Genomic DNA, 27,742 nt, shown 5'->3' on the forward strand with positions numbered 1-27,742 from the left:
GCGCCGCGCCGCGCCCTCCTCACCCCCCTCTAGGCCCCCCCCCCAGCCTCCCGGGCCAGAGTGGGGCAAGCGCCGGCTCCGCTCTCGGCCTCGGAAGCAGGAGCGCTTCCCCCCTCATCACCTCCCGGGCTCTCCTCTGGCTCCAAAGCGGCCTCTCCCCTGCATTGCAAGCAAGCCCAGCAATAGAAGAGGGAGCCGGATCCCTGCAGCATCCCCGGCTGAGGGCCGTTGCGGTGCTCCCCTCCCCCGGGAGAGCAGGCCTGTTCCCCGGAGAAGCTGCGCCTAGGAGGAAGGCAGCCCAGCGCTGGAGCTGCTGGTAGCTGTAAATCCATCATCTGCGGAGACAGGTCGGGAGCTCTGGAGTGGAGCTGGCCGAATGCATTCCTGCGCCAGTGCGCAGGCGCGGGCAGGTAGCACCCTGCTCTTTATGACCAGGTGAGCGAGTCCCGCGGCAGGTAAAAGGAGGATTTGCCTAAAGAGATCGCAGGAGAGGCGAGCCGGCGGATCTCTCCTTCCATGACCAGCAGGGACCTTTGGATAGGCAGCCCGAAGCCAGAATGTCACTCCTTGCAAAAATGGGGGACTGGCAGGTAATGCGATTTCCTCCCTCCCCCCTTCCCCCCTTTCGTCTTGTTGTTGTGTGGAATTTAAGGGGAGAAGTGGATCCAGCCCGAGAAGAACTCCTCGCTTGTCGATTCTCTAAGGGCATTTTCCGGAACCAAAGCAGGGCCCAGCAGAGCCTTGCTAGGAAGCAGCTAGGGAATAGCGGCCCGGCCCTTTGCAACCGCCCAGTCCTTAGGTGACAATTCAACAGGTGGGGCGAGCCAGTAACTTCTCCACAGTCAGGCCCGCTTCAGGAGAGACGGCTCAACCGGCCTAACTAGCCGCCGGCTATTTCGAGAGAAACGTCCCGTCTTCTATGTGCATTATGCCAATCTGCGGGTTCTTTTTTTAAAAAATGATTTACTGAACTTGGAGGGTGAGATCTTTTTCAATCCGCGGGTAGATAAAGATGAAGCAAGTGAAAGGGAACTTTTAAAAGGCGGACTCCTCTGTAACTTTGTATGCATGTGGGTGTGTAAGCGAGAGAGAGTTGCAAGGGGAAAGGAGACCCTGTAAGGTTTAATATAAAGGTATTCCAATAAAGTTAAAAAGCAAGGATCGCCCCTGTAGGGGGAGTTAAGGTTTTAGGAACCCCAATATGTATGTTTTGTAGGAACCCCCCCCCCCAGGGCTGCTGAGATAGGTCCTTGCGGGATCGTCCCGAAAAAGAGACCTCCTTTTGTAATGGATTGTGGCTGAAAGCCCCCCTTTCCAGCGGATCTCCAAAGTCAGTGGTGTGGCTTTCCATACTTTCTTTCCCCTGGTGGCCTGTTTCTTTCGGCTTGCAGGGGTCCTTTCTTTTTCCCCAACCTAAAAGGTGACCTTTGTGCTCGTTGGCTTTTGTGTTCCTGGTCTGAGTGCGTAGCAAACTCCGAGGGCTGTCCGATTCCTTTCGTTTTCCCTACTTCGGTGTTAACTACGATCCTAAAAAGGAGACCCACGGATTCCGACGGGAGAATTTAGCATGTGCTTAAAGTTGCAATCCTAAGCATACTTACGGGAAGCCGCCTGGATTTGTGTCTGAGTAAACCTACTTGGGATATCTCTCCTATCTAAATCCGTGGGATTTTAAAATTGCTTAACTTTGACTGGATCGTGCCCACTGGCGCTTTTGCTAAAGGCAATGAAAAAACTCGCGTTGGTTCAACGCAGCCTAATTTGATTTATTAGAAAGTTGACCCTAAGCCCACCTCGGCAGGAATTCAGCTCCACGGGAATCAATATCCTTTCCCAAGTAAATGTGCAAGGCCAAAGTTAAACCCAGTTTGTTGCAAGTTTATTCTTGGCGAACTGAAGGGCAAGCGCTGATTCTGATGTGTGGATCGGGAAGTAAAATATGCCCGGCTCTCCCTAAACTTATTAAGTTGGAAACATGAAGCCCATTGATCTCAGTTCAAGGGCGCTGCTTTCAAGGGAGTGTTTTACATTCGAAGTGTGACATATATTCCCAACCAGAAACCCTCACCCCACTTACTTCCAAGTAGTCGCATCTGAAATGGATGGGTCTGGGGGAGGACTAAAGTGGAGTAAACAGTGTGTGGGATCGCACTTCAATTCTTGCCGCAACGATAAGGGTGTTGGGTGTGCAATGAGGAATCCAGAAAGGGGCCCGGAGAGAGCTCTCACGTGAGGATATCGATTTTCAAATGTTTTGTGGAAGACCCCTAGCTCGGCTCCCTGCGAGTTCGACTCCCCCCACCCCTACACCTGCCAAGGGCTTTCCGGGTTCTAGGCGGCTGCTTGCAAACTGTCCCCACCTCTACCTCTGCCTGAAGCTTAGTGGCCCTTCCTGCCCGCAGGCCACTCGCCCTACTCCTGGGTAGGCCGACCTGGCCAGTCCCGCAGGCCTTGGGCCAGCGCCCTCCCTCCTCACTCAGCCCCCAGCGAGAAAGAGCCGCCAGGACTGAAATCAGCCGGGGGGGGGGATCTCGCCCACCCGTTAGAGCCCGGCAGCCGAGCGGCGCATCGGTCGCTGGAAGGCGCAGCCTCGGGAAACTGCGGGCTCGCCCTGCCTTTCGACTAACCTGGCGCCGACGCACCTTTTCCTGACCCCCCCCCCTCCGGCTTGCCGACTTCTCACGACCCCATTTTAGCAGCCCAGCGAATCCGTCCTGCGGTTTCCTTCTGGGGAGCTTTGACAGATAAAAGAAGAGAACCGGCGTTGGGGAAGGAGCGAGACTAGATGTCCCCTAAGGCCAAAGGGGCTAAACACAGTTGCCATTTCCTGGCCGTCCTAAATGCGACTGTTCCGCCCTGCACTTCAGGATTAAAAACAAAACACACACCAGCCCGATCCACAAACCACTTAAGACGGAGCGGAAGTCAATTTAGGGGCTTAATCCAGCCGCATTCGGTTTGATTGGCGTGTGCCCGGGCCTCGGGAAGGGTCTGGCAGGAGCTCGGCGGCGCCTCAGATGGGCGGCCTGCAGCCGCTTTTCCGAGCGGAGGATGCCTCTGCCTTCTTGGACCTGTAGATCTCGCTGTGGTTCAACAAAAGAAGGAACGCTTCGCCGAAGGCCGCCCTTCCACCTCCGGCGCTGGAGCAGCGATTGCAGGCGGCCCCCTCTGGCCGCGCGCAGCCCCAGGAGACCCTCCGCGTCGGGGCTTCGGTATCCGCGGGGTGGGAGAATTCCCGTAGAAAAGGGCCGGCCTGGGCGCCTGCCTTTTAAACGACAAGACAAGTTTCTGGAGCTGGGAAAAGACAGACCGCTTTTGTTCAAATGGTCTCAAAAGGAAAATAGAGACAAGTTCCCAAATTCGGATTAAAATGCGAAAGACAGAGTGAACCAACGTTTTAAAAAAAGAAAGAAAAAGAAAAAAGGGCTTTTGGAGAGGCTCTTCTGCCTGAGAGGTACTAAACGAAATCGAAGACAGGAATGGAGCATCCCTGGGCGCCTGGAGAGAAAGGGGCGCCGAAGGATCGCGGCGAGTCATGCAAGACTCAGAACTGCCGTCGAGTTCTTGGTGTCTCTGCTTGAGAGAGATATTCTGGGGCTCAGGCGTCGAGGCTACGCTTCTTGCCCTCCGAAGTCCCTGCTGCTTAACCCGGAGGTCGTGTGGATTGGCCAAAGGCACTTAACACGCGCTCAGAGGCACTCTTCTTGTGATCACTTCACAGTCCTGGACCCCTTGTCGAAAAGATGCCCCCGGGCTTCAGTCCTGGCACAAAATCAGCTCCACACGGCGGAGGATTGTCCTCAGGGTAACAAAAGAAGCGCCGCAGCTGGATCCCGGAGCCAATTAATGGGGCCTTAATTGAGCCGATTTCCATAGAACTGTTTCTCTCCTCACCCAGGAAGCAGGTTTACTTGGAAGTAAATTCGGCAGCCTTGAGGAGCTCGGTGTTCATGCGGCCTGCAGAGCATTGCCGCCCAACCCTCCTCCCGTCGAAGCTTATCCCCTCCGGCAGGTTCCAGTTCTGACCTGCTAGAATTTCAGCCTCAAAGTATCCCTGAGCAGATTGAACTTCCTCTCAATAGCAGCATAAAATCAGCGAAATAACTTTGTCATTAGATTAATAACGCCAACAATAATAATGCCAGTTAACAATGGCAAATTCCCGTGGTCCATTTAAAGTTTGGAAGGGGAGATATGGGGGATTTTTTCCCATAAAAGGAACCAAATTACTAAATCTTGGAAGTATATGTTGTAAGGGGAAGGGGATTACAAAATAAGATTTTTAAAAAATCACAAAAGGTGGCAGGAAAGGGTTGTTTAGGAATAACTAAACCTGGCAGCGTCTTTAAGACGGAGGGTCGCCCTTAAGGCCGCGATCCCACGCCTACTTCCTTGAAAGTGAGTTTCATGGACGACTTCTGAGTAAGTATGCAGAGGGTCGAGCAGCAAAGGCCTTGCACAGAGTTGAGAGCCTCATTAGAGCGTCACACTTACTCCCGAGTAAACACGCACAGGATCAGGTGGCAGGTTGCAATCCACTGAGAATCAGGGGGAGGTTTCCCCCTCTCTGGACTGCCAGAAGTACAAGGTAGTCTTGCTCCCCTACGAGGCAGGTTTTGGGATTCTTTCAAAATACTGAAATGTTCGGGTTTGAAGAGAAAGCAAACCACTGGAGTGGGGGCGAAGAGAGGGAAGAAGCTTGCCCCCCTTTCTCCCCAAATATCTGAAGAACGATGCCGGGGTACATTTGTTCCACCTCAAGGAATTCTTTTAAGTGTTGGTCTGCAGTAGAACAGCAGGATTTGAGTCCAGTGGCACCTGAAAGACCACCAAGATTTTCAGGGTGTATGAAGAAGTGACTCTCAAAAGCGTACACTCTGAAAATCTTGATCTCTAAGGTGCCAGTGGGTTCAAGTTAGTGTGTGTGTGTGTGTGTGTGTGTGTGTGTGTGTGTGTGTGTGTGTGTGTGTGGAGGGTATATCCAAGATCGTCTGAACTCTGGCTTTTTTTTAAAAAAAAAAACCATCCTCCGAATAAATCCCCCCCCCGTTGTCCCCGAATAGCTTTTTCAAAAAAGACCGAGCGCCAGAAAGAGAGCCCAAGTGGTGGGCGCCTGCGCCACAACCTGTGTGCCTTTCCTGGCAGGTTGTTGCGCTGCTGGGCAATTGGCCATTGTTGCTATGCTAATGAGCCGATTAGGCGGTTGGTAAAAAGACTCGTTTGGAAAAGGAGAAAGTTCCGACCATTAGAGGGAGATCTCCGAGCGGGCACGGGAGATCTCCTCCTCCTCCTCCTCTTCCTCCTCCTCCACCTCCTCCTTCTCAAGCGCTCCAGCAGGCGGGCTCTGCATGCCAGAGGAGAGCGCAAGGCAGGCGGGCTGGCGGGCAGGGCAAAGCCTCCTCTTCTCGGTCTCTCCTTCTGGTCTCTCGCCACGCCAATCCATGAAAATGCTTTGGAAACTGACGGATAATATCAAGTATGAGGAATGCGAGGTAAGCGCTTCCCCGCGGCTGGGGCACACTCCAGAGAGCCTCCCCCACCCCCACCCACAAAGTCCCGTTGCCACTGGGAAGTACTGGCAGCCTCCAAGGATGGCCCGGAAGACAAAACTACTTCGGACTTGGCAAAGGTTCAGGCGGGAAAGGAGGGCGTGTGGGGTTGTGAGCGGGCCAGGCGGAGGCTACACCTTCTGGGGGGGATGAAGGGAAACCATGATACAAGCGAAGAAGACTGAGAGAATAAGAGCCACGAGGATCCTTCTGGTACAAACATCTGTGCCCAAACTGCACTGGGCGGGGGGGTAGAAAGTACGAGCAGAGTGAATGGATGGATGGATGAATGAATGAGCGGGAGTCAGGAAAGGCAACCAAACAAAGAGGCAACGACGGTGACTGACAGCCACAGCCGTGAGATCTCCAAGATCTCCTGAAGAGTTTGCCCTGACGCTTGCCAGACCAGATGCCTTTGATCCACAGGTCTGTGCTCTAGAGCGAGGGCTGTGGCGGTGGGCACTTGAGCGTCAAAGCGCCGTCGTTCACCTGGCGCTTCTGCTGAGCCGCTCGATCAGGGTTGGGTGGCAGCGTGGCTTGAAGCACGCCTTTTGCACGCCAAGCCGCCTCCAAGGCTCTGCTATTGGGAGATACGCGGGGTTGCCGGCTGGGCAGAGGAGAGACCGAGGCAGACTCTTCAGGGTGCTGTGCTAGAAGGGAGGGTTCTACCGGCCCGTGGGCTTTACCTGCCAGGCACCGCGAATGATTCGGCATCTGATATTAGGACAGTTTAAATACGAAGAGTCACAGAGGGTACAATCCAAAGGGCAGATGTGGGGATAGGCGGAAAGGTTCCAAGGAGGGACTCGGGGGAGGAGGAAAGGACGAACATGGTGTGGGCCGCTAGAGTGAAAGTAAAGATGCTGATTAAACGAATGCATCAAGTTCTTTTGCACAGAGCAAAGGCGATGCCGCCTAATTCTGTTAGAGCATTTCTTGTCGGCATTTATCGCCCCCACCCCTTTGGTAGATTGCAAGAACAATGTCATCTAACACCCGATCTAATGTGTCAAAACTTCCTGTGTAGAGGATCTTCCTTCCCACCCAACGGAATGGCTTGTTGTACATGGTGTGCAATGTACACACGTGTATACATTTCCTTCCTTGATGCTGAGAACAAGGCAGAATCCGGCAAGCGCCAGCCTGGGCGATTAATTGTGTTCGGGTGTTGGGATTTATGGCTCCTTTGGAGGAGCAAGTCTGTCTACACATGTCAAAAACTGTGCGTAGAAGGCCAGCAGGACTAGATCGCCTTCTTACTTAAAGAAGCCTGCGTTTTTTGGAGTCCTTCGCCACCCCTGAAACTGTCGTTTATGCTGAATGCCATTCGTTGATTTTCAGTGTTGAGGCGGGAGCTCCTCGGGCTGTGGATTTCTCCGCGAACGCCTTTTGTTGCTTTCTCGCTCTTGCGGCTTCACACAGAGGCGATAAACAGATCGAGCGGCGAGGCTTCCAAAGCACAGTGTGTGTGTGGGGGGGGGGGGGGGTGGCGGCATGGGGCGGACTAACACTTGGGCGCTTGCTGCCGCGGGAGAGGGCTGCGCAGTTGCGGGAGGGCGGCAGACCGCCTGAAAGTGACCAGGGGGTCCTGAAAGCGGCCAGGGCTGCGAGCCGAACACTCACACTTAAGGAGGCGTGTTTCTCAAGAGGCAGGCATGGGGTCTCAGGGCTCAATACACGCAGCTTAAAGACATTGTTTAAAATCTGGTCACGGGATGGCGACGGAGCCTTGGGTTGACTTGAATGAAATTTCGGCCTCTGCGGCCTCCCTCGGTCGATGCTTCCACCACCTCCGAGCCGTGACATTCCCTGTTCAAATAAAGCCCCCCCCCCCTTTTTTCGGCGTCGAACCTACAGATCCCCCCCGTGCATTTCTGTGAGGGAGCGGAGCGACAGGGCCGGGAAGGCGGCAGAGGAACCAGATTTGGCAGCGGAGGTTTCTTTCTTTCTTCCTTCCTTCCTGGTTTCTGATTTGGCTAGGCGTGCTCGGGAGGTTTGCAGGGACATGCTCGGTCGGCGGCAGAGCGCCTGTTGTTATGATAAGCCGGCAGGAAAAGTGGAGCAGGCCTGCCCGTCATCGGCGCGGATTTGCTGGCTGCGAGTTGCTCAGCCAGTTGGACGGGTTGGGCCGGGGCTGGGAGCCCCGGCTTGTCCGGGCCAGCCACGCCGCAGTCGCCTCCCTTTTCTCCCTCGCTGGCTCCCTCCCCCCGTCCCTTTCCGCCGGCTCCCCGAGTCTCAGCCCCGAAGGCTCCGTGGGGCTCCCAGGGCGCGGGCAGCGGCTCCTCAGCCGCCACCAGCCCCGAGCCCACTCCCCGGCCCGGGGACGCAGCGCCGAGGGAAGACGGGGATCCCACGCGCCGAGCAGGGCCGCCCGATCCCGTCCAGCCCGGGGCTCCGGCGAGGCCCTGCCGCTGCCGCTGCCGCCTCCGGGCCTTCCGAGTCATGGACGTGACGCAGCAAGACGCGGCCGGAGCCGAGCAGCCGGGCCCAGCCGAGCAGGGGCAGCTGAAAGGCGGAGGCGCCGAGCCGGGCTCGGAGGGCGGCTCCCCCGGGGCCAAGAGGGGAGCCGGGACCCCGCAGCTCCTGGCCTTGTCCTTCGACGCGCCCGCCTTCGCCCAGCCGCCGCCGCCGCCGCCGCAGCCCGAGGTGCGCCTCCGCTCCGCTTGCCTTGACCCCCTCCAGCCTGGCCTGAGCCTCTCGGCTCTGCCTTTCCCCCCTCCCGCCTCTCCCCCCCCTGCAATGCTCTCTTCCCTTGGTCGCCCCCCCCTCTGCTCAGGCGGGCGCTTCCCGCAGCCTCGCCTCCCTCCCCCTCCCCCTCCCCCTCCCCTGCCCGCCCGGCTCCCACCCTCCCGCTCTCTCCGGCTCTCTTTCTCTTTCACTTCTGCAATGCCCTGCAACCTTTTAAAATGTGGCCCCTTCCTTGTGATTCGTCAGACGCCGCGGTACGGCTCTCTCGCCCCCCCTCCCTTTTTGTCTCTCCCTCCCCCACCCGCGATTAGATACACTGATTCTTCATTCAATGGACGTCATTTAGAACAGGCTCTGCCTTGAGTTGCCTCCTCGCTTCACGCTCGATTTCCAGCCATTCTTCCCTTATTAAGTATTCGTGTAATATTAATAGTCATGAAGATCTGCTATTAGGACTCTCCGGGAAAGCGAGCGGCGGATCCCCCTCGCTCTCTCGCCCCGGAGCTCACGTGAAGCAGCCAGAGAGCGAACGAGGGGGGGGGGGCAAAACAAGGATTAAGGGACACACAGGCGCGCGCACAGCCGCGAGCGCGCCCCCGCGCGCACAGCCAACTTTGAACCGGGCGATCGCGGCGGGCTGCGGCTCTCTCTCCCCGCCTGCCTCGCCTCGGCCGCCGCGGAACGTCGCTCAAGTTTCGGATGGCTTCGAGGCGCGCGTCCCCCGAGCTGGCGGAGCAGCCCGGGCGCTGGGGGCTCGGCGGAGGCGCCGTCTAGAGCCCCATTGTGCGCGAGTGCGGGGCGTGCATGCTTGCGGGCGGGTGTGCCAAGGCAGACCGCGAGCGGGAGGACTCCAGAGCGGGCGCCCTCCGGCAGTCTCCCCCCAGCCTCGGCCCTTCTGCTGCCGCGACCGGGTCCCCCCGAAGCCGCCCAGATGTTAGTGCACAGCTTCTCGGCGATGGTGAGTGCGGCTCCTCTTCGCGGGCGCTTGCCGGCATCCAGCCCGCCAGCCTCGGTCCTTTCCCCGCCGCCCCCTCCTCTCCTTTCTTTCGGGGTTATTTCGACGGTAACTTCTTTATTGTTGCTTTCAGTACAAAAGGCGGCTTCCGGTGGCGTCTCCCCCGCCCGCGATATTTTCATTTGCATCTCACCAGACGGGTGGGAGAGGTAGTCGAGGCATTTAACGAGAGCCTTGGTATAATTCCCAGCCCCCCTCACCCCGACTTCCATTTGTGTGCCTGTTAATTTCCTTTAGCTGTACCTGTGGGCGATCACAAGACCCAATTGTACACGGGTAAAATAACTCACATTTTCATTTCTCTTCCCTACCCTCTTCAAACTTTTATTTCTGTTTTCCGACTATATGCCATGTTCTTTTTTAAAAAAATCTGTTCATGATTTATGACGAATATTGTCTTTCTTTCATATATTTACTTGGGTTATAGTACAGCCAAGGTGTAATCAATATCTAAGCGTGCCTGTTTTTTTTAAAAATGACCCATCGTTCAAAGATTTTATTTTTTCTTAGCAAACTTGTCAAGGATCGGCTTATTCAAAATCAAATTTGGATGGGCTGGAGAGGTTTTTTTAAAATCTACAGTTCAATTTGTGAGAGTTTTTTTCCTGGAAAAATTAACCAGATGTACAACAAAGGTATCTTTGGGGTGGGTCGTTTGTTTTCATTTCATCCAGTGTAGAAAAGCATGCAAGGTTTTTTGGGTGTGTGTGTGTACAGTATTAGAATTAGGTTCCCCTTCTTTTTTCAAATAAATTCGGTTTTGCAATGAAAAAACAAAACCACAACAGCTTCTAAATCTGCCACGAATTTTCTTCGTTTTATGTTGAAGACTTGGAGGGTGGGGGTGGGGGGTCATTATAAAAAAAGAATACATCTTGAACCCTTGGTGCTTTCAACCTGTGCCCCGGGCAGGACCAGCTCGGGATGTGGTTTGGAAGCCACTGAATTGCAAATCGCGGGTGCATGGGGGGGGGGGGGCGCTTGGGCCGCTCTCAGGAGCTGGAGTGTGACCTTCTCTCCCCCCCCCCCGCCTTTTGTCTCATTACTCAGGACCGCCACGATGGCACCAGCAACGGAACCGCCCGGCTGCCCCAGCTGGGGACGGTGGGCCAGTCGCCCTACGCCAGCGCCCCTCCGCTCTCGCACACCCCCAACGCCGACTTCCAGCCTCCCTACTTTCCGCCTCCGTACCAGCCCATTTACCCCCAGTCCCAAGACCCCTATTCCCACGTTAACGACCCCTATAGCTTGAACCCCCTCCACGCCCAGCCCCAGCCCCAGCACCCAGGCTGGCCGGGACAGAGACAGAACCAGGAGACGGGCCTTTTACATACACACCGGGGACTCCCCCACCAGCTCTCCGGCTTGGACCCCCGAAGGGATTACCGGCGGCATGAAGACCTTTTGCACGGACCTCACGGCTTGACCTCAGGACTAGGAGACCTTCCCATCCACTCGATACCTCACTCCATAGAAGACGTCCCGGTAAGGAGAACCGCGCATAGATCCTGCGCTTCGCAGCCGCGGGGGACTGGGGAACGGGGCTTGCTTAGCCAAGGGCGGGCGAAGTCCTCCAGCCAGCCGGTGGTCTCGATCCCTTTGTAACCCACCGAGGAAATGCCTCCTACTCTCGAACCTGTCTTTGAAGGGGTGGGGGTGCGTACGCATAGACACACAAGAATATAGGTATAGTTCACACGGATGCCATTGTTGCAACGTCTCTCTCACGCCCAGCGCGGCCAGGCTATGTAATGTCGTGGTCGGAGGGTCTGGCCTTTAGAAGCATCCTGGCCGCCTCGAGAAACCAAATGCCCAAGGCTCAAGACAGGTCTTTAGGAGGAGGGGAGCCGACCCAATGAATTGGAGATGAATTTGCAAACCAAAAACAAACAAACAAAAACTGAGGAAATTCGGGGGGGGGGAGGGGATCTACATGATTAAAAAAATTTAGTCAGTCTCCCTCGCTTAAGAATAGAATTTTTATTTTTATTTTTTTAAAAAGGGGGGGGGCAGAATAAAGTCTTACTGATCCGATAAATAACTGCAGGGTGAATAACTATATTCAAACCAAGGTCTGCTAAACACTGTGTCTACCGTTGAATTCGGTCACTCATGAATACAGATTAAAGAAATCCGCGCTTGATGTTAGCACCTCCGCTCCTTGCAAAGCAAGAAGGGCTGTTGTCCATAGGAAAGTAGATGCTTGAATTCAGAGAAGAATTCACCCTCATAGCTCCTCCCCTCCTCTTCTGGCTTTTCCACTGAAACAACAACAACACCAGAATTTGAACAGGCTAGTAAATTTTAGCAGGTTTCCAGCGCTGATTATATCTTACAAAAAACACTGGGAGGTGGGGGTTGGGTGGCTTGTGGTATCTGGATGTGATTTTGGGGGGATGCTAAAATGCCATCCCAAATTACAGAATCAAATATTACAACAGTATATCCGTTGACAGTTTAATGCTTTGCAGTTTCATGTTGCAGGGAGATCATTCAAATGGGTTCAGCTATTTGGGAGTCATTCAGAAACCCTTTCGGTCTTCCCCTCCCTTTTTTTAACAAATCAGACTGGGGGGGGGGGTTAGAAATTTGACTGCCATCTTCTGACTCTCCCCACCCCAGAAATTGCTGGTTATGTTTAGATGTTGTACAATAAAAACATGCCACTCTGAAAGTGTGGGCGGGGGAGTATTTAGGAAGTAATTTGGATAGTCCTAAAATACAACACTTTCCCCTAAATTTAAAAAAAAATAAACCATGCAGGCAATTTTAAAACAGGCTTCTATTTTAAACAGAGACAAGGTGGTGAAGTCTGTTGAAATCTATGGGATCTACTTTCAAGTGTAGGCAGTCCTGTTGAAACCAATAGGACTTCCAGACACATGTGTCCGGGTATGGGGATGTAAACTAATTTGAAGCTAGCCTGTGTTTCGGTTACTGTGAGAAACATGATCTAAAATAGCCTTCTTTCCCTGCAATTTCGTGCTTTTGAAACAACAAATTCGCATGGTTTTTTTTAAAATGCTCATTCTTTTCTTAGATAGCAAAGAGTTATCATTGGATGTATTTTCAGAAACTCAGTTGCCATCTGGTTTAAATCCGTAATCCTTTCAGCTCCCTCAATAAGCGTAGGGCGGCCGGATTCCCAACTCAGTTGAGCCGAAATACCTGGACTGTAGACGGTGGAACAAAGTGACTTTAAAGTCATTGCCGGGGAACAAAGTGACTTTAAAGCTCACTACGTGGACCCGGTGTGTGTATGGCGGGACCGGTTTGTGGAGGTCGCCTTTCTGCCCGAGACAAAGTGTTTTTCTTCCTGGGCGGGGTGTGGGGTGAGCAGCAAAGCTCTTGGAAAAGAATTTGGGTCACAGGGAAAGGTCGTTTCCCCCCGTGGCTGCCGCTGTTAACCTTTCCTAGCAACTGGACTGGAGACATGCTAAATCGAGGGCGAAGATTACTTAATTATAAATACCTCGGCGGGATTTTAAAACCGAACAGTCGGTGGCTCGTGTGTGGACTTTCTATAGGTTAGAGAAATCAGACCAAAAGGGGAAAAAATGTTCCGCCCCACTACATTTACTTTATGGGTTTAAGGCCGCCTGCTCGAAGGGATCATATTTCCCCATATAGTTAAAAAAAATCCAAAGGAAACTGCCGCGGCAGTCATTTCTGAACATTTCTCAATTTAATTATGCTCAAATCCAGAAGCACTTTAGGCAAGTTACAAATGAGAGCATTGAGTACAATAAAACCTGTAATAAAGCAACTTCGTACCATCCACCCGGAATCATTGAGATCAGGCACAATTAACAGGAGCATAAATCCAAGGCAGAATGGGGAAAAAAACCCGTTAGGGGAACCGGGAGGTTTGTTGGGCAGAGATGCGGGAAGGCTGGGAAGGCGCTGGCTGCGGAGGGGGCGGCGGCGGCGGCGGCGCTCGGGAAGCCGCTCGCGAAGCCTCCGGTCTCGGCGCTAATTTGCACCCGCGGGCAGGCCCAGGAGGCGGCTGTCAGGCTGGGGACGGCGAAGGCGCGCTTCGGGTTGACTTGCTGATCACGTTGCCAGCTCCAGCGCCGACGCACGCCGCCCCCCGAGCCCATCTGCGGGGGAAAGAAAGAAAGAGAGAGAGCAAAAGCAAGCCGTCGCCGCGGAGAAGCCGCCCGGCCTTCGCCTCCCGGCTGACCCGCGGCCAGTGCTTTGGGGCCTGGCCCGGCCCGGCCCCTTGGCAAGGGCTGCCTCCTTCCCAAGCGACGCTCCCCGCCTGTCCCTCGTGCGGGCTCCCATTGTGCAGCTCCAGGAGCCTGGAGATTATTTCAAGGATCGCCCCTGTTAAAAACTCTCCCGCATCCCGGTTAGGCGCGGAACGATTGCGGCTCCGGGTCTGCCCATGGGCGCACGCAGGCTTGGGAACGAGCTCCTCTGCTCAAAGGGACTCCCCTCGGAGGGGCCACGGGCGCGGGTGTGCTGCAGGGGGGCAGTCCGAAATGTGCTTGTTTGGAAGCGAGGCGCCTCGGGATTGCTTCCGGGTTAATAGAAGGAGACTCTGGCCGTGAAATGCGAAGTCTAAGAGGTTGGGAAAGACTGCCGTTAATTTACAAAAAATACGAACAGGTCATCGCCTCGAAGAGCAGTATTTCCCTGGAAAAGCGTAAAAATCACCCTCGCAGGAGACGGGAGCAAATACCTTCGGCGGGGGGAGGGCCGAGAGCTTCCCGGTGCGTTTCTTTCGGCCCGTTCCCAGATTCACATCCCTGTGTATTCTTTTGTTGCAGCACGTAGAAGACCCGGGTCTTAACATCCCAGATCAAACTGTAATTAAGAAAGGTAAGCCGTTTCCTTCAGCATTCCGAGCATGTCCTCACAAGCCGGGTACTGTTGCCGAGAGAACTTGCTAAAGCGTTTGTTTTCCTCCCCTCCCCGCCCCCTCCCCCGATGTAATTTACAACAGGCTTGCAAATGGAAAGCCAAATTGACAATCCCGGTTGAAACCAATCTTTTCGTTAATACCAACCTCTGTAAATACGTGTGCGCGCGTGAGAGTGAGTGTGTGAGTGAGAGGGAGATTACCTTCTCTGGCTAAACGGATCCAGAGAGTGGTTCTCTCTAATCCCATTGGTGGCACGGAACTGATTGCTAGTTTCTTTAGTTGCCTGAAATTATTGTTCATTATTTTTCACCCCCCTCCGCCTTCTGCTTCAGGTTTATGAGATTGTTCTGGATTCTTTCCATCAAAAAGTCTTTGTTGTAGCCAGCCAGTAAGGATGGCGGAAGGGGGCTGGTTTGGCGTAATCTCTGTGGCCGGCTTGCGGTGGTTTCTCGAGGCTTGGGGTCGCTCTCGCTTCCTAGTGGCGCGCTGCGGTTATGTGTTCTTATTCTCACCGTCTTTGGAAACCAGTGTGGAAGGCTTATGGGGGAAAGCGCGCGCTTTGGGTTGGGTGGGGGAGGGGGGAAAGCGTTATTAAAGATGGTTCTCGGTGTTGGTAGAGGAGACCAGCGATTGGCTCCCCTTTTTGAGTTCTGCTTGGAAAACTGTTGTTGGAGTGAAACTCGTTGGGTGAGCGCTCGGCTTTTATTCGCTGGGAGAAGGGCGCGTGTTTGCATTCATTCTGGCGGACTGTCTGGGTGTTCTAGGCGGGCAGCAACCGAGGTCTGATGCTCCACAAAGCGACTTCCCCTTTTGGATACCTCCATGGTGCACATAGAAAGCTAAAGTTTCAGTCGTCGTCCCCCCCGCCCAATCTGGGGAGCCTTTGTCACGTCAAATTAGATGTGCAAGGAATAAATCTTAAAGAGATGCTCTTTCCAAGTCGACATGATAATTGGCTCTTTTATTAGTAATCTCAAGAGTTCGTTTAACTCCCATTGTCTCTATTAGCCTCCCCAGAGCTATTAATGTCACAAGTGATCTATCCAAAACCTAGATATCCCCCTCTCCGCACCACCCTTTAACATTTGGATTAAGCCCACTTAAGTAAGAATATGAAAAGGGGGCTGGGAATGGGGGAGGAATAACCAGATGATAACAAAAGAGTAAATATTTATAGTGTAACCGGGGTGGAACGCGAGCATCGCATGCAAAGCAAGGCGCTCCTCTTTTTCTGTGGTCAGGGAAACTAGAAAGAGCTTGGGGGTGATTCTGCGCGGCCCCTGTAACATTGCACCCTACATCTTCCTTTTCCTTTTCTTAAAAGCCAGTGTGTGTGTGTTTGTGTGTGAAATTGAAAAAAATATGAAAAATGTTAAGAAAAGTGGTGTTCATTTGGGAGAGCAGATATGCAAGGAACCCAGCCGAGCTCCTTCAGCTGCCGTTTCCTTGTTTTGTTTTTAAACAAAGGACTGCACTGTCACTCTTTCTTCTGATGTTAGACACTGCCTCCTTGGTGCCAGGCTTTCTAGCGTAAAAAGTTGCACGCAGGAAGGGGCTACAACTCCTTACTGGGACAGTATTGTAGACAATAGGGGCTACTCTAGAACAAGTCGCGAAATGCAGAACAGTTCTGATGTGCGATCCAATGCAGGTGAAAAAAATTACATATTCAGCACAGTAATGTACCCCACAGCGCAATCGTAGGCATGTCTACTCAGAAGTATGTTCCCACTATATTCAGTGCTTCTTACTACCAAGCAAGTGTGCTCCCTTGGTCCCTTACTGTGGCATTCTAAGAACGCTTTCCTGGGAATAAGCCCCACCGAATAGCCCTGAGTAGAATTCAGAGTAGATCTGCTTAGGATGTTAGTCTGGGAGTCGGACCACACGCATAGGAAGTGGCAACCGAAACACACCCTTCCAAGGCACTGAGCTCGACCTATTTAAAAGGAGGTAACTGTGCTTAGGATTGCGCAGTAATGGGGCTAGGAATAGTTTGCCACACTAGGTATTAAGGGAAGGAGGGCAGCCCCCTCCCCGAATATCCTCAGCCAGAGTTTTAGAATAAAATACCGCCCCCCAAGGTTTTTGTTGATGCCTGCGCCCTAGCAGAGACCACTGGAAAGAGCATCTCGGGGTGGGCCTGGCTGTTCGGTCGCGTGTTGGTGCGGTGGCGTGGCGGAGGGGCTGGTGCGGCACTGGGCGGGCAGCCGAGGCGAAGCCCCGCTGGGGTCAAAGCAGGGGGAGAAGGCCGCAGCGCGCCTCCTTGGCTGGGCGCTTCCCAAGGGGCCCGAGGCGGCGCGGCTCCACTCCGCGCCCCCCATCAGCCCCGTCGCCCTGCAGCGCCCTCTGGTGGTGGGCCGGCCGCCCTCCCCTCGCAGGCTGGGCGCACTAACGCGGCTCTCCCTCCTCTCCTCTCCCGCTCCGCCTCTGCAGGCCCCGTGTCCCTCTCCAAGTCCAACGCCAACGCCGTCTCCTCCATCCCCATCAACAAGGACACGCTCTTCGGCGGCGTGGTGAACCCCAACGAGGTCTTCTGCTCGGTGCCCGGCCGCCTCTCGCTGCTCAGCTCCACCTCCAAGTACAAGGTCACGGTGGCCGAAGTGCAGAGGCGCCTCTCGCCGCCCGAGTGCCTCAACGCGTCTCTGCTGGGCGGAGTGCTGCGGAGGTGAGGGGAGCGCTGGGCACGGCCCATTGGGCGGGAAGAGAGCCCATTGGAGAGGATTGCCGGGATTGCGCGCAGGCCGGCCAATCACAAGCGTCCTCATACAGGCCGCGCGTTCCCGCGTTTAGGTCTAAGCCTTTCATGTAAGCTGAGGCAGCCCGCTTAATGGGGCTTCCAGGTTAGGTTGCCATCCTGTGGGAAGGTGGCCATTCTTCAACTTTTAGGGTAGACCCAAAGGCTCTTCATTCTCTACTCTTACTGAACCAGGGCCCCACCACAGACAAGAACAGGCTCTGGGGCAAAGCCCTGATGGTGGGAAACCCTGCCTCAGGCGCCAGGAAAGTGATCAGCACACCTGTCCCTTCTGCATTGAATTATGCCGTGTGGCTTGTTTTCTCCCCTAGAGTTTCTTGGAAGGATATTTCACTAGATAGTTTCTAACCATCTGGAGGAAGAAAAGAATGTTCAAACAATTGGAATAGGAGCTGACAGATATCAGTCATGTGTGGAGTGGTTCCATTTTCACCTCATTTCAATACCCCTGTTTTCAATATTAGGTCAGGATTAATAACTGTAAATGGTTGTTATTCCTTTTTTGAGCAAGTTACAAACATTATGAGGGGAAAACCCTTACCTCAGTACACCCCAGCTCTTTGGGACATTTTGAAACGGGGCTTTAAACCCAAGAATGGTCCACTCCTGACAGTTTAACATGGGTTTCTAAAATGAGCTGGCTTCCCAGTTCCCTTCAGCCTGTGTCCAAATACGTTTAACTTTGGGAGATGTTGGGTTTCACAGTCCCACATTTTTGCTCTGGAAAACATGACCTTCTTTAGAGGCCTGGTATTAATAGATAGTTATACAGATTACAAGGTATTTCCTGAAAGTGCTTTTACATTATTTCAGTATTAGCCCTTGCAAAGTCTCCAGAGAAGAGGCTTGGACCTGCTCAAGGCAGTCAGCATGTCCTGCTACAGAGAACACTGTATCCAGTCTATTAAGCACATGACTTCCCGCCTTTTTTCTTGCAATAATCCTCTGAAGTAGGTTGAGAGAAGGTGACTGGCCCACGGCCACCTAGTGCTCTTCATGAACTCTAACTGCTACATCAACTAGCTATACAGCCAACACCAGCATTTCATAACATGGATCTCTTTCCTCTCAACACACACTACAGCAAGGGTTGATGAAAGCTTGCAGGCACCAGCTGAGGGCACTGCCTGCATTACTTCACTGAGGAAAGTCACTCGATATGGCTATGCTGCAGCAAAGGACTTTCATGAGTTTTATTCAGCAAGCTGGGTACAAGCAACAGGGGTTGCTTTTTCTTTTTTAAAGAATAAGAGAAACTAGGGTTCAGGAGACAATCTTTCTTCCACTTAGCTATTTTTCCTTTGTGACCAATATAGTAGTTTTTTTTTTTTTAAAGCCCAGGTTTTAGCAGAATAATTGGCAATTTGGCATGTTTCCCACTGAATCTTTACAGCCAATAGAATGTAGTTTTCATACTGACAGACAAATGAAGGCCCTTCACTATTGTGAATCAGGCTTGTTGATTATACAAGAATACTTAACCACGAATAGTATGATTATGAATTCACTTGATCACTAATAGCAGTTATGATTTCAGTTGCAATAGGAAAAGAATCTGTGATAGCCCTTGCAGGTAACCACTATCGCCCATCTATGGTTTGCAATACCTTAAAAACAAAAAGTGCTTAACTTATCATTTCCACCATTCTTCCAGGCACAGGAAATATTTCGGCACATTTGCCTGTTCTGAATTTAATTCTACCTTCATGGCCTGTCTTCCATGCTTGGCATTTCCTGGAATTAAACTTCATTAAGCATCCTTCATAATAAGAATTTGTAATAGTTTTGGGGGGAGGGAAATATATGAAAGAATTTCAGTATGATCTGATGGATATTAGTCATGTGTTAAATGGCGTTTTTTTAAAAATGTGTGAAACAGGGCAAAGTCAAAAAATGGAGGGAGATCTTTGAGAGAAAAACTGGACAAAATAGGATTAAATTTGCCAGCCGGGAGACGTAAAGCTGCCAATGTTACCCTGCTGACATCACTAGTGGAGGGTAAGTAATGGCTTTTGATTTTGCAGTGGGAAGGAGATTCTTTGGTATAAGTGTGTGTGTGTTTTGTCAGTTCAACAGAACAGGGGCATTTTGGAGGACTGTGTTGAAATGTTTATGGGTATTGTTTAAATCATTATGTCTAAAGAAAATGCTCATTTTGACCTTCTGCTTTGTACTTCTTCAAATGGTGAAATGAAACTATCAGCCCGGTTCCAAATCCATTCATGTCAGAATACTTGGAAGTGGGCTCTATTGAAATCTGTTTGGACTTAAATCCCTGTAATGCATTTAAGATCTGGTTGCCAAGTCCCCATGAAGTGAATGAAATTAAGTTGGCTTAAAGTCTAAAACTTCACTTAAAGTCTAAAACTGGGTTGCTAGCTGAACATTCCCTTGCATTTAAAAAGTAGAACTGGAAACATTAATCGAGTAAGCGTAATTAATGGATTAATTTATTAATCACTGATTGACATGGTGGATTTTAATTGGATTTTAATCAGAGCAGTCCCTAGTGAAAGGGGGTACAGAAGCAATGTGTACAATCTCAGTCTATCTCTTTATTCAGATAAGAGGGTTATGATTGTTTGATAAACATTATGTGATTTAGCCATGCTATTTACTCAAGAGATGCTGCTTCTTTTCTGGATAATTGCAACTTTTTATTGGAAAATGGATTGATTAATTAAGCTAAAGCAAGTGGTTTGATTGTGATTCCTAAAACAGTTGAGGTTTTGGATTTTAAACAGGTAATAATTTGGATTTAAACTGATGGTCAACTAGAACCACAATTTAGCCAATGTAAAATACCTGCTTTAGAATTATTTAAACAATTTATTAGGATCCAGGCCCGATCTTCTAAATTTATACATGTATTCTAATTAAACTGATGGCTCTTAATACTTTCAATGGAATTCATCTCTGACCTGGATGAATTTTACTATAAATCAAGTTCTACTGTTTAACTGTGTTGTAGCCTGAAGGTTCTGTTGGGCTGTAATGGGCATTTAGATCTAGGTTATGATAAAATATTCTGGTGTAACTAGTTTGTGGATTAGCTAAAATTTATGTGTCTTACTTCACTGCATAAGTCAGCTATGTTGAAGGCGCTCTGCTACGTTCATTCCACTGAATGAAATGGATCTGAAGAAGCACAAAATGACTCTTAAGTGTATATAACTATACCCATGAAAATCACTCAGATTGATGGAAAAGGGGTCTTGGAACAAGTCCATGTTTGCTGGCTCATGTGATTGATGTTATAACTGAGTCAAATTAGAACTTTTGTTACATTAATCGTTGTCCACTGTTGGTCCCCAAACAGATCTCATCACAAATGAAGACATTATAAATAGTGTGTGTGTGTGTGTGTGTGTAGAGAGAGAGAGACAGAGACAGACAGAGACAGAGAGACACCCCTGGTAGACTGTCTGGCCTAGTGCATGTTCACTTTTCAGAATAATGCCTGTATTAAAAGTGTTCTTTGTATCAGACAGTCTCTTATATTCTATATAAATTGTGCAGGTTGAAACATTCAGAATGCATAGTAATGAATCCCTGCTCTGCTAGCTATCCTACAAAAGGGGCAAACAGTAATTTTCCAATGCTCATTTCAAGTGAATACTCTGATTTTTGTGAGCTGTGAGAAAAAATGGAAATGGAATTCAGAAAAGAGGCCAGGAAATACATTTATTGGAATTAGTATATTACTATACCACAGTGTTAACAGGTAGTCTGTGCGATCCTCTGTTTGATCAGACCATGTTTTTAATGCATTGTTCCATCACTGAGCAATGCTGCATCAGCTACCCCAAGTTAAAGTCTCTGCTGCTTGAAACCACATACCAGTAAATCATTTAAGTTATTCTGGCATCTGCATTTGAGAAATGCATGACCATTACTTCCTGAATTCGTTTGGGAATCCTTGACCTAAGCCATGATTTAATGGTGTCCTGAAAGCCTCCCAGCCAGCCCCTGAACTCCCCCTTTGTTCTCACTCTCTGCAGAATATGGGGCAGCGTCTTTGATACCATTTTGTATTTTAACTGTAAGAGGAGGAGAGAAAACAGGCAAGATCCTTTTTGAGGGAATGGGTTGAGGTAGGCCGGAGAAGCACGTACCTTCTGATGCAGAAGGAGATGTCCTGGTCCTGTTTGAGGAAGGGTTACCTGATGGCAAGCTGTTGACACAAGGAAATTGATATGTGGTTTACACCTTTGCAATCCTTCCCCTTCAGCTTTTAATTTTTTGAGGCCTTTAACCTCAAGTTTGGTTGCTGTCTGTAAAGTGGTTTTTAAAGTTGTTTCTGGATCCTTAGGTCAGCTTTGGTTTTGCTTAGAATCAAGAGAGTAGTTTTCTTTGCCTTACCTTGCGTTTCAAAAAATATTTAAGTTTCAAAGAATGGAAATGAAAGGCATTTTAAGAATGCCAACTGTGACTAAAAGAGCATCAAGGAGAATTGCTTTGTCCTTAGTCAGTAAAGTATATTTAGAAAGTTATGAGCAGCTGAAAGGTAAAACAGGGAAAGAAAAGGAAAAGTTTACATAAATTGGAGCATTAGTATGAACGAATGTTAACAAAATTAAAAGAGATGGGAAATCTAGTGGAAAAGAAAAATCTCTAGTGAATGCCAGTACTGTTGAGATTCTAAACAATATGCCCCAGGGCTTCATAGGACTCCTGGATCTATTTGCTATTTGCTATCATCCAGTCTTTCTTTGCCAAATAATCTATTTAAAAATGAGGGGGTTTGATGCACTTATAGTTAGGAAGAAACAAAGAAGTATCGTCTAATGTGAAGATAAATCGATAATAGTTTCCCCGGAGAGATAATGTACAGTTGTTTTGGCTGTGGGTCCCTGTGCGATGAGGCAGTTTCTAAAGTACTGTTATTGTTTATGATCCGCTCCATTTTATGGAAACAAGCTCACTGGACTGAGGCTTTGAAGCTCTAATTGGCGCATGCGTTCTTCCGGACCTAGAGCTAATGGCAGGAAGCCCTGCAGTAAAAACCAACTGGTTCAGGAAATTAAAACCAAAGATTTGAAAATCAACAAAACAGACAGACTCAGCGGAATGACCCTAAAATTCTTATGGTTAATCGTTTGAAAGGGGGAGACGGGGGAAGGATGGATAATTATATGCGATCGAGTTAAATTTTAAACACTTAGCTGTTTAATGCAGTCCGTTTAGGAAAGCTCTAGAAGTAGCAGCGATCAATAATCAATATTAGTCACTAGAATATATTAAAAGGAAACAAAATCATAAGCATGTTTAGCATGCGTAGTCTACACAAAAATAAAGCGTATCTCTTAATCGATACCTTAAGGACGCAAATATTTCACCTTACCAATTAGAAACAAAGCATTGGTGCCTTTAAAGGTCAAAATCGGGTGTGTGTGTGTATATATATATGTATTAGGGCTGAAAGCACTAGATTAATCAGTAGTTAGAAGGATTTATCGCAGTTTCCCCCTCCTTAAAAAAATTAGCATGTTTCAGTCAGATGTGTTGCTGGGAGGGAGGGGGCAGCGTCGTTTGATTGTGATGTCCAGATATAAACAATGCTCATTGCTTGAGCCGACTAATGAGAAGCGGCTTGTTACCTCCAGAAAATATCCTCCAACATCACTTGTTCTGAGATATTTAAATATATATATACATATAGCGATCGTTTGCTTTCGTTAATGTTAAATCAGGATCCTTCAAGCCTCTAGAGCACTTTCTCCAAACCAGCCCCTTACTGCAGGACTGCAAATGTGAGCATTTTAATTGGCTGGAATCTACTCTGATTGCAAAACATGTTTTAAACCCAAGGGCTCCTATCTGAATTAAAATGGCAGCATTTGTGATGGAGCACGTGTTTGGCTCCACTGGTTTACTAACAGCGCAATCCTAAACACCTTTCTAAATCCATCGGTTTTAGAAAAGTGTAGCGGGGTTCGGGATTGCGCTACAGCGCTTTGGGGGATTTGAGGGCATTGATCAGATAAGGTATTCATCCCTCCCTATCCCCCCCCCTTTGCAATTTCAGGAGAAGCAGTTCATCTAGCCAGGGACTTTGGTTACGTCTGTGAGACAGAATTTCCTGCCAAAGCAGTAGCTGAATTTCTCAACCGACAACATTCCGATCCAAACGAGCAAGTCACAAGAAAAAACATGCTTCTAGCTACGAAGTAAGACATTTAACTTTATGCAGTACCTCTGAGTTACAAAGAAGTGTTCGGTTTGGGTATCTTACCTCGTTGTGTTTTTGCTGTTTCCTTGATTAATCTACATTTCATTGTGAGTTTCCTTTATACATTCAAGAACCTTCGCTGTAGAATTTGCCTTCCTAGTTTGTATTCGTTATATAGAAGGATCCCTGACCAAAGTTACTGTCGGAACAGAGTTTATGCCGAGGACTCTGTCTCACCAAAAGAAATCGATTGCATAGTTTGTTGTTTTCAAGCAAACAGATGCTGGGGGCGGTCAAGGGCAGTCTTAGGCGATGTTGCGGCCCAACAACATCACCATTTTGTGTTTGTAAATCCAGCTGAGGTGGGAGGGAAGGAGTCACAGCTAACCACTTCATAACCAAAGACATTACGTTTTTTAAATAATAATAATAATAATAATAATAATAATAATAATAATAATAATAATAGTAAAAGCCAATGGCACATGAAGGGTCTTGCGCCTTCTTTCTTGGAAGGCAGCCACCTTGATCTCTGTGGAAGTTACCTTCCGAACAGACACGGTGCTGCATACTGATCTAAGCCCCTTGGGCGGCCCAGCCGGTTGGTTACCTCGTGAATATTCAAATCGGCCCGAGGAGACCCACAGCGGCGCGGCTAGAATGCCAGCAGGGCCGGTTTCCGGGTGGGGCGGCGGGGCCCAGGAAGGAGACCGGCCTTCTCGACGGCTCAGACGACGAGTTCCGTGGGAATAAGAAGGCCTGTATGGTGGCCCTTAATTACCGGGGGCGATGTCGCCAGAGGGCGCTGGCGGAAGGCGGAGGCCCTTGGGCCTGGGGAGACTGACCGCTGGCCTTCGGAGAGCCGAGCGTTCCTCCTGGCCCCTCGCCTCAAATAAAGAAAGAAATCTGCTCCGATGCTGCGCTGGAGGCGGCAGCCGCGCAGCCCCCCTTCACCTGCCCGCCAGGAGCCTCTGCGTGTGTCGGGTGCCAGCCTGGCGCTCTCCTCTCCTGGCAGGCAGGGCAGGCCTCTCCCTCTGCGCTCCCTTCAAAGTCCCGCCCGGCTTTCCTGCCACAGATCCCCCCCTTTTTAAAAAAAAATCAAGGAGGGCGTAAAATCCTTGTGCTTGGAACAGAGGCAATATTCGAAGGATCGTTTTGCTTTGCTGTGATGCATCCGAGCAGATAAGGCAGAGAGCAGAAGGGCGCTGGCTGAACCCAACCAACTCCCTCCCAAGAAAATCTGTCCTTGATCCTGCTTTATGCTGATCCACTGTAAGGCCAGGAGCTAGACTTGGGGGGGAGGGGGGGAGAGAGATATACAGAAGGATAAATTTTGCAGATGCTTTTGCTACATGCAATGGGATTGCTTTGATAGAATGTGGTGATATTTTCTTGCTGGGCACAGTCTGGACAGCCATGCAGGTAACACCGTAAAAGCAGAAGGGGCCGCCTTCCTGCTGGTCGGGGGAGGCGTGGGATCCCGGCCTTGGCTGCTGGCTGAGAAAGAAATCTGGCTCACCCCCGTCTCTCCCTCCTCTCCCCGCCCTCTCCCCTCTGCTCTGTTTGTGCTGCAGACAGATCTGCAAGGAGTTCACCGACCTGCTGGCTCAGGACCGCTCCCCGCTGGGGAACTCCCGGCCCACCCCCATCCTGGAGCCGGGCATCCAGAGCTGCCTGACCCACTTCAACCTCATCTCGCACGGCTTCGGCAGCCCGGCGGTGTGCGCCGCCGTCACGGCCCTGCAGAACTATCTAACGGAGGCGCTCAAGGCCATGGACAAAATGTACCTCAGCAGCAACCCCAACAGCCACACAGACAACGGCGCCAAGGGCGGCGACAAGGAGGAGAAGCACCGCAAGTGAGCGGGGCCACCACGCAGCAGGCCCGCAGAGCTCCTCGCCGCCGGCCCCGCCCTGGCCCCGCCGGCTCTCCTCCAGCACTTCCCAGTCCACACCCAGTTGCTACCCAGCCTGCAACCTCGGAAAACGAACAAGGCGTTGGACCAGCCCAGGAGGGTGTTTAACTGGTGGGAACTTTTTCATTTTTAAAAAACGAATAAACCACGAAGTTTTTTTTTTAATTTTTAAAAACAACTTTCAAGGAACTTTTCTTTCCTAAAAGAGAGAACTAAAATAGAGTGAAAGAAATGCGGAGAAAATAAATTAAGACCTTCATCGGACTGGAATCACCACCTCCCTTTATAGGAACTTCCGTTTAAGATTGTAGCCATATTTTAAAAAAAAGCAAAAGAGGCAAAAAAAAAAAAGATGATGATGATGAGGATGACATTTTATCAGTATTGTGAATAAACTTGAACACAAACCACGCCCAGTTCCATGTCATATCTTCAGTTGTAGAATCTTTCTCCTGTCCAAGGTAAAGAGAACCCCTTTGAACTTTTTGATGGTGACACCGATTCACGGTTCTTCTCTAAGGGAATCAGTGTTCATGTATGTATATATTTATTTATGTGTAATTTAATGGGAATTGTAAATACGGTGAGTCTGTTGGAAGCTTTTTTTATTTATCTGGTGATCTCGTTTACCTCTTGTTTAGTGGGTTTTTAAAACAAAAATCTCCCCCTTCTTAGTTCCATCACTGTGGATTCATCATGACTTATTTAGAAATCGGAGGGAGGTTGTTTTGGAGGGAGGGGGTGGTATTTTTCTGGGACTCATCACTTCAGCCCTGTCGTAGCATGTTCTTTTTTCAAAAAAAGCAAAGCAGACAATAAAGCAGCAACCCCCCCCCCAATAAACCAACCTAGATTTTAAACACATATTATTAGTATGACCTTTAGTTTCTTACTGATAAATAAACAAAACAAAATGATGCCTGAAAGAGTCTTGAAGAAGTGGTAGTAGTTCCTAACAAACTCTTAGGTGTTGTGGCTAAAACCTTGCAAAGAAACAAAAAGTTTATATCCAGTGTCCTCCTACTGAAAGCCTACTGATCAGAGCAATACATTGATATTGTCTACCAAGAAAAAAGATTAGGGACACCTCCTCCCCCACCTCCACTTTTCATTTAGAGTTGTCTTTTGGTTCAAAGAACTTCCACACATCTGGGACCACCTGGTATCCTCTATTTCCACCAGCCATATTGGAAGCCGTTCTCGTTGTATTGTATTGAGTTGTGCTGGCAGTAGTTTCCATGCCTGTCAATGTATCATAGTCTTTTGTTTCCCAGATAAATAAATATTTGATACGCTTTATGTCGATTTTTTTTTTATTCAGTGGCTGTCTTTACCCAGGCGTATTTTTGTTCTTGGCAGTATTTTTTATTCAGTATGGTTACAGTAATTGAGTTTAACTCTCCCTTGACAATTGCTCCTTGCAATAAGCAGCTGAACCCACTGTTTCCCTCAAGTATAATAAAAACTTACTTTCAAGTTGGAGTTCAGAGCAGGGTATCATTTAGATATTCCACTGAGTCTGTATTCAGACAAATTACACAATAAAACACAATGTACTCTTTTGGATAAAAAAAATGTACTGTTAAAGAAATGGCATACTTTTCTTTAACTGAGAGGTCATTTTATTTTTTACAGAAATAAAAAAGTTTTATTTTGTTTATTTGATCTTTTAGGTTTTTATTCCTGCTTTATAATTATGTATCAGTACTGCAGATCTGCTTAAAGTGTCATAATATTCATGTGCATTGCTTTTAAAATCTGGATTAGCCAACAACAGGAAAGGGGGAGGGGATTAGTTACCTAGATGATGCCATGTACTATACAGAAATGCTTACACACAATACACAACTTCAAAATAAACTACCTTTGTATTTGTGTGTGAAAGCATTCACATCACTGACTGTGTATATTCTATTTTCTTAATTCATAGATGAATTTGTGATAGGCATATGATAATAGTTATGTTTGTGTATGTATTCAACCCAATGTATATATTTATGCACATATCTCCGCACAATATATTTTTTCAGTATTTTGAAACAGGGAGACTGAGAAAAGTCTAATGTCCCAATCATAAATGTTCTAATTTATAACCAGCACAAAGCGTTAAATACAGGTCATTCTCATTTTGCTAGGATGGCCAGATGAAATAAGGCCTCTCCTTATTTTTTTACCACTAAATTTGTCTCCAAATGCACTGTTGTGAAAATTCCAGTTAGCTTAATTGTTTCCATTTCTTTGTGGTGTTTTGTAGTGCTTAGTTGTCTTATGCTGTGGTGGTTTTGGTAGAACAGGAGAAAACTGGAGAATATTGACCTTAAGATGATTTTTTTCCCATGGGGACCCCTGTCCCCCAAAATAAGCAATTTGCTTACAATGCTTATTTGGAACGTCAAACTTAAGACTGAGCAAAAACACTGTGAAACTTCCAGTACATTCTGGTTGACCCCAGCGTGGATTAAATGGGCCCATCTTTGCATTCTATTAAGCATTGCAAAATAATGGAATATGTGTTTCTGTTGTCTGAGGAGCTTGTACCATCTTTGGAGAGGCTTTGTGTTTGTGAGGCAGAGCTGAAGGGAAGCAAACTGACTGGATATGTTTTTCAGTGAATCTGCAAAGAGAATTAGTCCTCCTTCTGTGATTGAACCTTCGGTAGGTGCAGCAAGTGTGAGAGATAAAGGACAAACGTTCCTCTTGGGGGAGGTGTAATCCACTTAGGACAGGTGGTAGAAAACCAGTAGGGCCAAGCAGAAAAGGACTGACAGAGCTGAAAT

At 49.3% G+C, this 27,742-nt stretch overlaps 1 protein-coding gene across 4 annotated transcripts; it reads left to right on the top strand.

Annotated features, from left to right (window-relative positions):
* The first annotated feature begins 488 nt into the window (after positions 1-488).
* TFAP2A (transcription factor AP-2 alpha) lies at positions 489-26,849 on the top strand. 4 transcript variants are annotated; one of them, XM_054985439.1, is made up of 7 exons: positions 489-590; positions 10,303-10,737; positions 14,025-14,076; positions 16,556-16,787; positions 18,757-18,875; positions 22,906-23,047; positions 24,624-26,849. In XM_054985439.1, exons 1-7 carry the CDS (start codon positions 558-560, stop codon positions 24,910-24,912), a joined length of 1,302 nt encoding a protein of 433 aa, XP_054841414.1. In that variant the 5' UTR covers positions 489-557; the 3' UTR covers positions 24,913-26,849. The 4 variants fall into 4 exon arrangements, with proteins under 4 accessions (XP_054841414.1, XP_054841413.1, XP_054841412.1 ...); XM_054985438.1 differs by lacking the exon at positions 489-590 and adding an exon at positions 5,382-5,492; XM_054985437.1 differs by lacking the exon at positions 489-590 and adding an exon at positions 7,757-8,195.
* The last annotated feature ends 893 nt before the right edge of the window (positions 26,850-27,742 follow it).

The sequence above is a fragment of the Eublepharis macularius genome, chromosome 7, assembly GCF_028583425.1.
Source record: "Eublepharis macularius isolate TG4126 chromosome 7, MPM_Emac_v1.0, whole genome shotgun sequence".
Classification (NCBI taxonomy): Eukaryota; Metazoa; Chordata; class Lepidosauria; order Squamata; family Eublepharidae; genus Eublepharis; species Eublepharis macularius.

Bases quoted from the DNA above. Each gene is read 5' to 3' on its own strand.
- TFAP2A (XM_054985437.1), top strand. From the start codon at position 7,992: ATGGACGTGACGCAGCAAGACGCGGCCGGAGCCGAGCAGCCGGGCCCA. The intron at 14,077-16,555 runs GTAAGCCGTTTC...CCGCCTCTGCAG, and splicing joins TCAAACTGTAATTAAGAAAG to GCCCCGTGTCCCTCTCCAAG. The intron at 23,048-24,623 runs GTAAGACATTTA...TTTGTGCTGCAG, and splicing joins AACATGCTTCTAGCTACGAA to ACAGATCTGCAAGGAGTTCA.